This window comes from Trachemys scripta, chromosome 9 (assembly GCF_013100865.1).
Source record: "Trachemys scripta elegans isolate TJP31775 chromosome 9, CAS_Tse_1.0, whole genome shotgun sequence".
Classification (NCBI taxonomy): domain Eukaryota; kingdom Metazoa; phylum Chordata; order Testudines; family Emydidae; genus Trachemys; species Trachemys scripta.
Window position 1 is genome coordinate 63696791 of NC_048306.1, and position 14337 is coordinate 63711127.

Consider the following 14337-nt stretch of genomic DNA (forward strand, 5'->3'; position numbering starts at 1 on the left):
AAAAAAAAAAAAAAAAAAAAGGGCAAAAAAAATTTTTTTTACAGTTTTATTATAAATGTTATGAAGAGTCTGTAGATCTATTAGTGACTTGTTTTTTGCAATCTAAACAGTTCTACATAATCATGAATAGTGGGCTGAGGCTTTGCCACAAAAGTCAGTTAAAATTCTTGTCAGGGCAGTAATGTTTAGATTAAATAAGGCTGGCCTATGCAGCCAATAACTGGATGTTAAATGTGAATGTGGAAAGGGAATAGACACAGAACAGTTACTGAAACAAAGAAAAATAACAATTCTGCAATGATTAATGTTAGATGGATTTGATTAGATTTTTTGCACCCTTCTTGTGTTTCAATGACTCCTCCAGAAAATGAATATGCTTGCCAGCCCATTGTAAGTGTGTATTGGGTAATACTCTGAAAAAATGAATTTGGCATTTATAGACCTGTCTATTCATCCCTGGAACCTGATTCTTATGGCTATGCTCATCCTATTAGAAAACAGAAATATACCAAGTGACCCATCTCCAATGAAAAACTAACCAGCTTGTCAGCTTGAATATGGAATGCATGCAGTGAATTACTCAAAGAAATCTACAGACTGAGATGTATTTGCCAAAAATATTCGGCAAATATTTCTGAACCAGAAATCAGAGGAAATCATAAGCTGCTTACTGACCATACGGGGAAGGAAATAGAAGTGAAATCATTTGAATAACTTATTTGCTCACATTAATCAGTCAGCATTACCCATGAACCTCTCTGCTAAGGAGATTTAACAGAGAAGAGATTTATGTGAAGAAAGAGTAGCACAAGTATAATAAAAGGATTGCAATAAACAGAAGACCTGTAGATATTTATATAACTAACCCCTTGTGATTATCAGCTTGGGACATTTGGATATTCATCAGCTTGTTTTACATTAACATGCTTTAACAATCATTTTCTAATAGATGAGACTCGAAAACAATTAAAATTATTTTCTAAAATAAAATCTAAAAGCTCATTTGATTTCTTCTATAGTGTTTTCTGTTCATAAGGAACAATACATTTAATCCACAGCAGGATGGAGGGAAAACTCACCTTTTGGGTCACATTCATGCAAAATTCATCAATCTCATGCACAATGACTTATTTCCCAAACAGAATACCTACAGTTCTTCTCACATTTGACTTAGGTGGCATATGTAGAAAAAAAATATTTTCAGGCTGGGAAATTCAATTTAAATCCAGAGACACAGGAATTTCTGAATTAATAACAAGTATTTCCTCCTTTGGATTTCTTTTCAAATACTGGTTCTGTGCTTTAGGCATAAACTACCCATAGAAGATATAGATGAAGCTGTCTTTTGGAACCTTCAGACTCTATTACCCTGGGAGCCATAGTTTGTATGCAGTACAGTGATGACACATAGTATGTACTTGGTGCTGAGTGTTCTAATGATATCTTTTTTCATTAAAATATATTGGATCCATTTAACTATCTGTCTTCTGTCCTCTGCATAAAAGGATGGTGTCAGAATATGTAAATTTTAACAAAGCTCTTTCAAAAAGGATTATTTTATAAATTGAAAAAAGTGGTATTTCTTTTTAAGCCCAGATTAATATCTCTTCCCCCACCCAACCAACATCTATGGTTTATATTCTGTAGAATGGTAAAGGGTGAAACTGTGAAGTAGATTTACAAAGCATGTCGCCTCTTTCATAGCAGGGCAAAATGTTTGATCTGGGTGCTGTGGCTGAGTGGATAATGCTAATTCCCATAAGCAAAGGATCAAAGGGAAATTCTCCTAGCTGCATTTGTTATCCTCTCTAGTAAAGTCAAATAAAAATGCAGAGCCTGAACCATCCCTGCATGTTTACCAACTTTTCACAATGATGACCTCTATAAACTCTATAGAGACATACTTACAAATTGGAAAACTGTACAACAGTGGAAATTTATGTATAAGCCATGTGCATGTATCGTATAGCGAAATCTAGCGGGATTCAGGTAAATATATTAGTCACTGTATGACCTGCTGCATAATAAATACAGTAAATGTACGGAGTTAAGAGAACATTATTAAGATCAATATTTGTCCTATTGATGAGGAAGAGGCTTGATACCTCTAACTCATTAGTAACAAAGCCATTAAAGACTTTCCTCCCTTTCAATACAGTTGCACATCTCTAGAAGAGCTTGTAAAAAATATTGAAAGGGCCTATGATACTGATACAGGGAGAACAGCATTTTCAGAGTTACAAGGTAACGTTACTCCCAGCAGTACTCCTTTTCTAATGTGTTACTGTAGGAAATGATGTAATTCACAATCATAGTCCCCAGCATACCTGTCTTACTGAGAAGTAGAGATCTCTCATTATTCAGGTAGTTTAGGCATCCCAATGCCTATCTGGTTTTGGTTGCTCCTTTATTAATGATCTTTATTTATTTAAATTGACAATAATAACCTTCTCCATTATAGTCTTGATAGTAAACAGTGGCCTAAAATACAAAAGTTTGCAGTACCGCTGAGCAGTAGAAAATCAGCAGCTTGAAAGGTCACCAAGAAGAATGTGACAATGATGGAAGAAAAGTGCTAGTGAAGTACTCCTGCATGATCTTGCAAACAGATATGCTGCTGTAAGGCTAATACATCTTGGAGTGACATTCCAGGTGGTGATATACATCAGTTGGGAGACATGATCTACATTCTGTAGGGTTAGGTGGGACTACCCTGTTAAAAGTACCCAAATTTTCCTGAACTATACAGGCCCATCTGTGTTGATGTCAATGAGATTGTAAAAGTAAAGTATTTCAATTAAGAATGGTCATGTTCAATAATGATTAGGGCTCAGTGTCTGTCTTGGAGTTTGCGGAAGTTACAGATCCACATGGGCCGCTGCTGGAGCAGCTCTGCCCCAGAGCCAGCCGCACCAGCTGCTGCTGGAGCGGCCCTGGCCCCGGGGCTAGCCGCACTGGCCACTGCTCTGGCAGCCCCAGGCCGACCGCCCGAGCAGCAGCCAATGCAGCTGGCACCGGAGACCGCCCGAGTAGTGGCTGATGCGGCTGGCCCTGGCAGCGATCCCGGGGAGGCTGGGGCAGTTGCAGTGGGCCCCTCGGGGCTCCCGCACCCTGGTGATGTCTGGGCTCCCCCTCCTCCACAGCGGGGGCCAGAGCAGCAGTGGAGTCCCTGGGGCTTCTCCTCTGGTGATGGCTGTAGCAGCAGTGGCCCCCCTCCCCAGGGTTCCTCCCCTACACCATCCCCCCCCACCAAGATTCAATCAGGGGTATTTATGGCATAAATCATGGACAGGTCAGGGGCTGTCATTTTTTTGTTTTCTGCCCATGACTTACCCATGATTAAATCATAGCCTTAATAATGATGATTCTTGTATGTAGCATTTTCAGCCAATCACCTTAAAGGCACTGCTTTTGGAGCATTAGTTAAACTTCATAACTTCTCCCATGTGAATAGGTATTATTGCTATATTCATTTTACAGATGGCTAAATTAAAGCACATAAGACCAGATCAACAAAGGGACTTGGTCACCTAAACCCCAAAATTAGAGTAATAGACATTAAGACCAGAAGGAACCATCTAGTGTGACCTGCACATCTCAGAAAACAGAACCTTACCCACCAACTCCCATAATAGACCTATAGATTTAGGTATTACTATAATCCATAAAACCCCTGTTCAACTGCTGCCTAACCCTGTAGGTGCTTAAAATCACTATGCAGCTAATTTTTTACTGTAAATGTTTCATAGACAGAAATTTAAGTGCCTGTGGGCATGTGCACTGCTGCCTCAAGCAGGCACCCAGATATCTATCTCCTGCCTAAACCCCAGCACGATCCTCAAACCAGGTGAAGAACAAGCAGGGAAATGCCTGTTTTGCCTGTGGATCCCTGATTTGGTAGGTATGCTCTGATCACACTGAACTCTAAACAAAACAGCTTGGGCGGGGGTGGTGGTGTCAAAGGAGGAAGTGGATGTGATGCTGGCAAACCAGGTGCCAGAACCTCAACTGAACAATAAATACATAGCTGGAATTAGTCTGACTCATCTGTGTGTTACTATTGTTAAAATAGGTATCAGAATTATAAAAATGTGTTTAGACTTTATGAATGCTTGTAAGTTCCTGCCTGTATTAATCTCACTTAGAACATCTCTATCCCATATTGTAGGGTAATACTTGAGCATTTGCACTGTAAGCCTCTGTAACTCACCAGACAGGAAAGAGACATGAATTAGTGTGAAATGCTTCCAAAAGAAGGTGTTAGGTCCTGCCCAACAGAGAAGGCCCACGGACACTATTGTGGAACATCAGAGGACAAAAGACTTTGAATGCTCTTCCACCACCCCATGAATTCACATGAAAGTGAATTTCTCCCATCAGCTAAGACTGCAACTTGAAGCAGAAAGAGGGTAGGAATAAATAGCCTTAACAAGGAGGAGCTGTATCTCTATACTGCTTGGACTCGCGAGGCAAGGTTTTCTAGGCATAAGCAAGAGATCCTGTGTTTAGCCTGGGTTTGGATAGAGCTTGCTTATTAGAGAAGCTTCTATTGCCTTTTGAAACTTAAGACTGTAACTCATTTGTGTGTGTATGTTTACCTGCATTAACCTTGTGAATTACTCTTATTTCCTTTTCCTAATGAATAAATCCATAGATAGTTTATTGTAGGATTGGCTTTGAGCATTATCTTTGGTGTAAAATCTAAGGTGCAATTGACCTGGGGTAAGTGACTGGTCATTTGGCACTGGGAATAACTCGAATACTATTGTGATATTTGATGTAAGGGAGCATCTATCTCAAAGGCAAGTTTGCCAAGGTGACAAGATAGATTGAAGTACCCAAGGGGGGACTGTCTGTAACTCCATGGTTAGGCTGCTGTAGTGCCTGAGGAGTTTATACTTGGTACTTGGTTGGTGGAATCTAAATATAGAACTCGGTCAATTTGGGGTTGGTGCCCTGTTTCTTAACAGCCTGCCCTGAGGTTGGTACTCACATTCTTGAGCCACTGCGGGACAGCATGACAATAGAGGTGACCTCCTTTATTACCTTTAGCCTAGTGGTTGGGGTACTGACTGAGGATGTGGGAGATCCCAGTTCAGTTCCCTGCCTGATGTGGAGAAGGGATTTAAACAGGGATTTCCCACCTCTCAGGTGAGTGTGCCTTCACCACTGGACTAAGGGATATTCTGAAGTGGGTCTTTATCTATCTCTCCCATTGACGCTGGTGCACTTGGTATGTATGTGCATTGGGCCAGACACAGAGTGAGAATGACTCTATATTCCAGTGGCTGAGCATTAGACTACAGCCCACTTCTTCAGATGCATATAGAGTGGAATAAATATTTATTTATTTATTCCACTCTATATGCATCCGAAGAAGTGGGCTGTAGTCTACGAAAGCTTATGCTCTAATAAATTTGTTAGTCTCTAAGGTGCCACAAGTACTCCTGTTCTTTTTGCGGATACAGACTAACACGGTTGCTACTCTGAAACCTCACATTATTTTAAAAATTGTAACTCAGTTTAATATTTACATGCTGCATGTGTGGATGATTGAACAATATTTTTGGATGAAGTTGAGATTATTGTAATCCACCTCTTATAAGTAGGGTTAAGATTTTGTCAGTTATTTTTAGTAAGTCATGGACATATCACAGGCAATAAAAATGCATGGAAGCCCGTGACCTTTCCCTGACTTTTACTGAAAATAACAGTGACAAAATGGGTATGGGGGGGGGAATCCAGGATCCACCACTGCTGCAGCTCCGGAGTCCCCCAGGCACCCGCAGTGGCTCAGAGATCTGGGGTGGTGGCTGAGAATGCTGTGGTCCCTCGATGCCCACAGCAGCTGGGAGCTGTGTGGATCCCCCTGCCATGGCTCAGAGCTTCAGAGCTGGCAGCTGGGAGTTGCAGGGACCCTGCTGCCCATAGTAGGTGAGAGCTCCAGGGCCTCTGCTGACTGTCAGCTCTAGCCCCACCGCCCTGGGGCTAAAGCGGAAAATGTCACAGATCTTTGGAAGTCACAGATTCCATGACTTCCATGACCTCTGTGATATAATCTTAGCCTTACTTATAAGTCCATCCCCTAGGCACCCTCCCCCACTGAGACACCTCTCTGGCCAGGTTCGCTGAAGCCTCTGCAGTCAGGTTCCCTGGGCCTTGGTGCACTCAAAGCATATGCAATTTTATATGTTTATTTGAATGCAGTTTACCAAATAACTACATTGATGTTACTACATTTGTCATTTATTTAGTACAAAAATCTGGGTTATTATGGTGAAAATAGTGTATCAGGCCTTGGTTCAGGAACCAATCCCACCTTTATACCATTGATTCCTATGGGAACAGTGGTTTCAACTTGCGTTTTATCTTACAACACAATTCCGAGGAACAAATTGTGCTGTAAATCCCAGGATTCCCTGTCCTGGAAATTCCCATACAAATAAATTGTTGGGGGAGGCATGACTGACTGACCATATAAGGGAACAGTGATACTAACCAAACACAAAGTGCTGTCAAATGCACAAAGTAAACATCTTTCAAAAAGGGATCATTTTCCATCTCTACCTCACTTCCTTGGCAGTAATTTTAGTTGGACTAGGAATAGTAGGGTTTAAAAAAAAAAAAAAAGCAATGTGTGTGTCCCTTAAACATTACTGATTTTACACAAGGATGCTGCATTGTGTGTGTTTGGAGAGGTGGGTTACATTTCAAGGACGATGAATGCAGCAGTTACTAGGGAAGAGGAGATAAATGGCTTTTATTGAATGAAAGAGAAAAACATCAGTTTAAAGTGACAGAGGGGTTAGTCTGGATCTGTAAAAAGCGACAGAGTCCTGTGGCACCTTATAGACTAACAGACGTATTGGAGCATAAGCTTTCGTGGGTGAATACTCACTTCGTCAGATGCATGTAGTGGAAATTTCCAGAGGCAGGTATAAATATGCAGGCAAGAATCAGTCTAGAGATAACGAGGTTAGTTCAATCAGAGAGAATGAGGCCCTCTTCTAGCAGTTGAGACGTGAACACCAAGGGAGGAGAAACTGCTTTTGTAGTTGGATAGCCATTCACAGTCTTTGTTTAATCCTGAGCTGATGGTGTCAAATTTGCAAATGAACTGAAGCTCAGCAGTTTCTTTTTGAAGTTTGGTCCTGAAGTTTTTTTGCTGCAGGATGGCTCCCTTTTTAAATCTGGTAGTGTGTGTCCAGGAAGATTGAAGTGTTCTCCTACAGGTTTTGTATATTGCCATTCCTAATATCTGACTTGTGTCTGTCAAGGCTGCTTCCCCACTCTGAACTTTAGGGTACAATTGTGGGGGCCTGCATGAAGACTTCTAAACTTAACTACCAGCTTAGATCTGGTCCGCTGCCACCATTCCCAAGTGGATTCCCTTCCCTGGGAAGCCTTGAGAAACTCTTCACCAATTCCCCGGTGAATATAGATCCAACCCCCTTGGATCTTAAAGCAGGGAGAAATGAACCATTCCCCCTCCTTCCTTTCGCCAACTCCTGGTGAATACAGATCCAACCCCCTTGGATCTAAAAACAAGGGGAAAAAATCAATCAGGTTCTTAAAAAACAAGACTTTTAATTAAAGAAAAAAGGTAAAAATCATCTCTGTAAAATCAGTATGGAAAATAACTTTACAGGGTAATCAAACTTAAAGAGCTCCAAGGACCCCCCTCTAGCCTCAGGTTCAAAGTACAGCAAACAGAGATAAACACTCTAGTAAAAGGTACATTTACAAGTTGAGAAAACAAAGTAAAAACTAACACGCCTTGCCTGGCTGTTTACTTACAAGTTTGAAATATGAGACTTGTTTAGAAAGATGTGGAGAACCTGGATTGATGTCTGGTCCCTCTCAGTCCCAAGAGCGAACGACTTCCCAACAAAGAGCACAAACAAAAGCCCCCCCCCCCAAGATTTGAAAGTATCTTGTCCCCTTATTGGTCCTTTGGGTCAGGTGTCAGCCAGGTTACCTGAGCTTCTTAACCCTTTGCAGGTAAAAGGATTTTGGAGTCTCTGGCCAGGAGGGATTTTATAGTACTGTACACAGGAGAGCTGTTACCCTTCCCTTTATAGTTATGACAGTGTCTATTTATCCTTTTACATAGGGACTGTCCAGTTTGGCCGATGTACATAGCAGAGGGGCATTGCTGGCACATGATAGCGTATATTACATTGGTGGACGTGCAGGTGAATGTACCAGTGATGTTGTGGCTGATCTGGTTAGGTCCTGTGATGATGTCACTGGTGTAGATATGTGGGCACAGTTGGCATCAAGGTTTGTTGCATGGATTGGTTCCTGAGTTAGAGTTACTATGGTGCAGTGTGTAGTTGCTGTGAGAATATGCTTAAGGTTGGTGGGTTGTCTGTGGGCGAGGACTGGCCTGCCTCCCAAGGACTGTGAAAGCGAGGGATCGTTGCCCAGGATGGGTTGTAGATCACTGGTGATGCATTGGAGAGGTTTTAGCTGAGGCCTGTAGGTGATGGCCAGTGGAGTTCTGTTGGTTTCTTTCTTGGGCTTGTCTTGTAGCAGGAGGCTTCTGGGTACACTTCTGGCTCTGTTGATTTGTTTCCTTATTTCCTCATGCGGGTATCATAGTTTTGAGAATGCTTGGTGAAGATCTTGTAGGTGTTGGTCTCTGAGGGGTTGGAACAAATGCGGTTGTACCTCAGCGCTTGGCTGTAGATGATGGATCGTGTGGTGTGTCCAGAATGGAAGTTGAAGGCATGAAGGTAGGCATAGCAGTTGGTGGGTTTTCAGTATAGGGTGGTGTTAACGTGACTGTCACTTATTTGTACCGTTGGGTCTAGGAAGTGATCCTCCTGTGTAGATTGGTCCAGGCTGAGTTTGATGGTGGGGTGGAAGCTGTTGAAATTGTGGTGGAATTCTTCCAGAGTCTCCTTCCCAGATGATGAAGATGTCATCAATGTAGCATAGGTAGAGAAGGGGCGTGAGTGGACGAGAGCTGAGGAAACGTTGTTCCAGGTCAGCTTCCTCAGCTCTCTATTATATAAAATGCATCCTGATGGCTATAAATACCATTGAGCCTCCAAGCTGATTATTTAGTTGTGATTTGATTAATGAACTGGAGAGGCAGACTGACATGATAAAGTGATTAGACTACCCTGGCCACCCAGCAGTCTTTTAAGGTCAAGTTTGCTCATCTGTAAAATCTCACTAGGATGGCGTTATAAATTAGGGTATTTAAAAATTTCTTACCAGATCTGATTAAAAAAATCTTGATTTGCCAAACCAGTATATTTTGACATTTTACTTTAACGGCTTCATTGTAGTGGTTGCATTATGTTCTGTTGCCACAGTAGAATGCATGTGGGAAAACAAATTGGCTTCAACAGGTTCAGAAAAGGTGTCTGAAATGGCTATACAACAAATTACATCCTGCCATTATTTATTTCATCATTTTATTTCTTGAAACATGGCCACGCATGAAATACCCACTGCGGCTGCTCTGAGTGATTGGAATTAAGTCCTGTTGTCTTGGATAATTCCATTAGCTTCTTCTAATGTATCCACTTCTATAAAGGACCCAGAGCAAGTTTTCAAAGGTTATTAGGTGCCTGAAGATGCAAATAAGTGCCTAGTAGGATTTTCAAAAGCACCTAGGCACGTAACTCCCATTGAAATAATACAGGAGTTAGGTACCTAACCTGCTCAGATGTTTTTGAAAATTCCACTAAGCACCAACCTGCATTTTTGTGTCTAAATACCTGTGAAAATCTGGCCCTAGGCTCTTAAATTTGTTAGTGCAATGAAATGGATGCATCTGATAATGCTGGGATTTGTCCAGGCTACATAAAATATGCTATCTAATGTTCTGAAATGTAGGTAGGTAGGTGGTTTTGACATTCCCTAGGGCACAGTCTGTACCACTGAACAGCAGTGTTCCCTTAACTCTCTAGCCTGGGGTGCCTTTTACACTGCTTTGCTGTCAGAACATCCACTGCTGGTCTGCTCACACAACCTGCAGCATGCAAATTCACTCCCAGCTAAACCCACGAGCACTCTGACCAGTCATTCCTCACTTACATAAAGGGAGACACCTGCAAATTCTTAGTCCCAGTCTTGTTCCCCCAAAATGTGTGTCTTGTATTGTCCAGCACACTACAGAACAATGCAAGCACATAGAAAGTCCATCTCATCAAAGGAAAATGATATATGCTCCAACCTTGTTATCTCAAAGGGTTTCCCACACACTTCAGTCCAAATACACTAGTTAAGATAAAACAATAAGAAGTTTATTAACTACAGAAAGATTTTAAGTAATTACAAATTATGGTACATAAAAGTCAGGATTGGCTACCAAAGAAAATAAGTTTGCATATTACCCTAACACTAACTTAACAAGCTAAGTATCAGAGGGGTAGCCGTGTTAGTCTGAATCTGTAAAAAGCAACAGAGGGTCCTGTGGCACCTTTGAGACTAACAGAAGTATTGGGAGCATAAGCTTTCGTGGGTAAGAACCTCACTTCTTCAGATGCAAGTAATGGAAGTAATATCTGCCTCTGGAGGTTTCCATTACTTGCATCTGAAGAAGTGAGGTTCTTACCCACGAAAGCTTATGCTCCCAATACTTCTGTTAGTCTCAAAGGCGCCACAGGACCCTCTGTTGCCCTTAACAATCTAAGTCAACTTAAAAGCAAAGGTTTTGTCTCACCATACACTGCTGTAAATTTCACAGGCTGGGTCTCCTTCCAGCCTGGGATCACACCCCCTTAATTCAGCATTTGAGAGATGAGCAGAGAGTTGGGAGGAGGAGAGGTGAAGTGGAGGGCACTGTCTCTCTCTCTTAGACCACTCTCCTCTCTTTGAGGATTACCACCAACTGGGGTGCAGGTGACAACTAGTCTCTTGTTGGAGGGTTGAGGGTTGAAATGTAAATTTCTTCTTTAAACCTTGTTGCTGACGAAGGGCTATTTAAGCCAATGATCACTCTTTTAATACCTGGGAGGGTGCTAGTGTGTCTTACTCTCTGAAAAAACTGGTTTGTGCCTGCTTGTCTTGACCTTGGAGCATGTTATAACAATGATACATGGTAGAATCTAATAACTTCTCATACAGTGATACACACATTTTAACAGGATAATGATATTCAGCAGATTATGGCTTTTCGAATATCATCTCATAAGGCATACTTTTAACAAAATTTATCAGTCTTGTAAAAGTGGTGACCATAATAGTGGTGCTTGCAAAATTAGTAGCACTTAAATGGCCCTCAAAAAGGGTGGGTGGGTGTTTCTGGAGTTCTTCACAGCCAGTGTGGCACATGTCAGTTCTAGGTTCACAACAGAATGCAGCAGAAATAAAATTAGCCATAAAAATCAGTGACTGATGTAGTCCAGAGACTAAAAAGTGTTTATATATATATAACCACCCAAAATGTGGTGTCTTTCTTTTTGTTTGTTTGGAAACGTAAGAAACATTCATATTGTGCTAAACTGGTATAAAGTTCTTTTGACCAAATTCTATGCAAGCCCATTCACTTCTGTGTGCCCATTTGACCTTTCTGCCTTGTCCACCCCGGTCTAGCACATTGTCAAGTCTGTAGTCTTAGGAGGCCTTCTCCGCTGTGATTTCCCACTGCAGTGAGAATGACACAATTCTAAATTGAGAGCGTGAGTGTGAAGCATGCTGGGCCCCATTGTCATTTCATGGCTATTTTATACAGTCATAACTTGGTTGCTCTCAATGGAGTCACTCTTGCTTTGTAATGGTATGAGATCAGAATCAAGGACACAAAATACATAGACTACCAAAGTATATACTTTGTGTTCCAGTGCAAATTTAGGATCAGAGCTGGTTACACTCCTGTTAGCATAGTGAAGAAGCAGATGCTGTTACTTAGGCCGTGGTTTCTTTGAACTATTAGTCCTTTACCCCTAAGGTATTAAAAATAACACATCATATAGTCTATAAATTTCCCTATAGACATGTAATTTTGTACATGATGGACACCTACATATTTCTCTGAAGAATCCAGTACTGATCAGATCCAGGGTACTAGATTAAATGGAATCATCTCCTGGTTCAACACAGTGATTTAATCTTTTGTTTCTGTATAATTATCTGATTGTTCAATCAATTGAGCAATCCAACTAGCTGCATGTTCACAGGTTGTTACAATATACCACAAGAGTTCCCCAGAGTGTTTCTCTTTATCATTTTAAAATGTCCTTGTTCTTTGTTTGGATATAGCAAGGATTGCTCATCTGCAGTGGTACTTGATATCTCCCAAAGAGTATTGTTTATAACAGCAAAAAGAGGCACCTGTGGGGAGCCCTCAGAAATTTGTAGACTATAACCTCTGAGGCTTGTCATGTGTTGACAGTATTTCATATCCAGCCACATCAATCATTTTCTTTTATGTAATGAGATAGACACCTGTAGGTATGATGCATCACAATTAGTTCAGGAATCTTGAAACACTGCTTTTCTTTGAAGGGGCAGACTGAATAATCTTATTTGTTGTTGCTGTTTGTTCAAAAGAGTTTTCAGTTTTCCAATTTATTTACTTTCAATTTTGGTTTTAGTTCATTTAACCTTCAGAAAACATTTGTGTTCTATATTGCTTAGGAAAGGAAGGCTTCAGCAGCACGTTGCTGCGTTTATCTCTTGCTGTTTGGCTACGATGTCCACAACAATAAATGTATCCATTTGAAATGGAAGTGATTAAGCTGTTGTTGAAATGTCTTCTGGAACAAAACATTAGCTTTTCTTTCAAAGGGCAGATATTGCTACAGATAACATTTAACCCAACTGAGGACAAAGTTGTTACCCTTTAACATTGCTTACCTTTCTGCTAGCCTCAGGGAAACAGGGACAATATCTGCATTCAAGTGTTTCACTTTCTTAAAACATGAAAACAATTATCTGTACAGACTTCAAAGTTGCAAGTAATGACTGAACCTGTTTCATCTTTAAAAACACATTTTTTACACTCTCACTTTATTGTGAGTTATGCCTTTGAACTTGAAAATCTGAAAGATTTCATGAAAGGATCAGGAAGCTAGGAATGCAATGGGGTTTGCATAGACTTTCATATCTGGAGGCCTGTTTCAAATCTGTATTTTTGTTACAAGTGCAAATGGGTGTGGTAGTCTCATTTTAACCCCGTCCATCTCACAAATGATCACACAAGAATTGGCATGGCTGGCATTCTCTTCTCAAAAGAAGTTGAAGTATGGAATTAGCTGAGGGCACTGCTGTTCAAGACAGAATAGGATCTCGCATTTGAAATAGCAGCTAAAATGTTGGCTGGGACTGAGTTGCATTGATAGATTTGCATGAAGAAACTTTCATGTTACCTGCCCAAACCATGATTGAAAGCTCTTTGAGGCAGGTCCCATCTTTTTGTTCCATTAATACAGTGCCTAGGGCAATGGACTGAGGCCCTTAGGCACCAAGGCAATACAATTTATATTAATAAATAATAATGTTTGGGTCAAACAAGTGCTAATAATTCATCAACACCCTGAGCAATAAATTCTTTCCTAATTTAAAGAAAAAAGGGATGTCTAGAATAATCATGGTCAGATACAAAAAACACTATTGAGCTCTTTTATAGAGCTTTGTATTCTTGAAAGTCTGTACAAACATTAACTATTCTGCTGCATTAACTAATTAATCTGACTTAAGTAATGTAAGGATGCACAACAAGTGCGAAACTCATTGAATTTTCACTCTGCTCCATCGCTTTAAAGAATGTGTTTTAAGAGGAATTTGTTTAAAATGTGTTACACGTGCGTGCCAGTTGTGATATTTGTCAGCATTGGTTTGACTTTTGTTAATTTCAATGAGAGGTCTCCTCTTTGACCAGCCTGTGTAGAGATGTAACCACAGAGTTACAGGCTAAATACTATAGCATTGTGTCAAAAATGTATCCATGAAAATATTAACATTGCACTTTAGGCTGGAAAAGAGCAGTAATTGTTATCTGCTTCTACCAGTAGAATTCCAGGTCTTGGAAATAACATGATCAAAAGAATTTTTATTCTGCATGAAAATAGCAGCAGGACAAAAGGGTCTAAAGTTCTTCTTTCATTTCTTTTATTATTCAGATTTGTGATAAAGAATGGCACTACTACGTCGTCAATGTTGAGTTTCCTGTGGTTACCTTGTATATGGACGGCACGACATATGAGCCTTACCTTGTGACAAATGATTGGCCTATTCATCCATCACACATAGCCATGCAGCTAACTGTTGGTGCTTGCTGGCAAGGTAACACAATCAAGGGTGCATAAACTGAGAGAAAGTATTTAAATCCCGTTTAAAGTGTCTTTTTCCCTGTCTGCCTCTCTCAAGTGAAGTGCA

At 40.7% G+C, this 14337-nt stretch overlaps 1 protein-coding gene across 2 annotated transcripts in view; it reads left to right on the forward strand.

Moving 5' to 3' along the window:
* CLSTN2 (calsyntenin 2) overlaps positions 1-14337 on the forward strand; it is a 674371-nt gene that overhangs the window by 612612 nt on the left and 47422 nt on the right. For both annotated transcript variants that reach the window (XM_034781547.1, XM_034781546.1), the window contains exon 9: positions 14082-14244. In XM_034781547.1, the coding sequence (XP_034637438.1) occupies positions 14082-14244 (163 nt within the window). The remainder of the gene's footprint in view (positions 1-14081; positions 14245-14337) is intronic.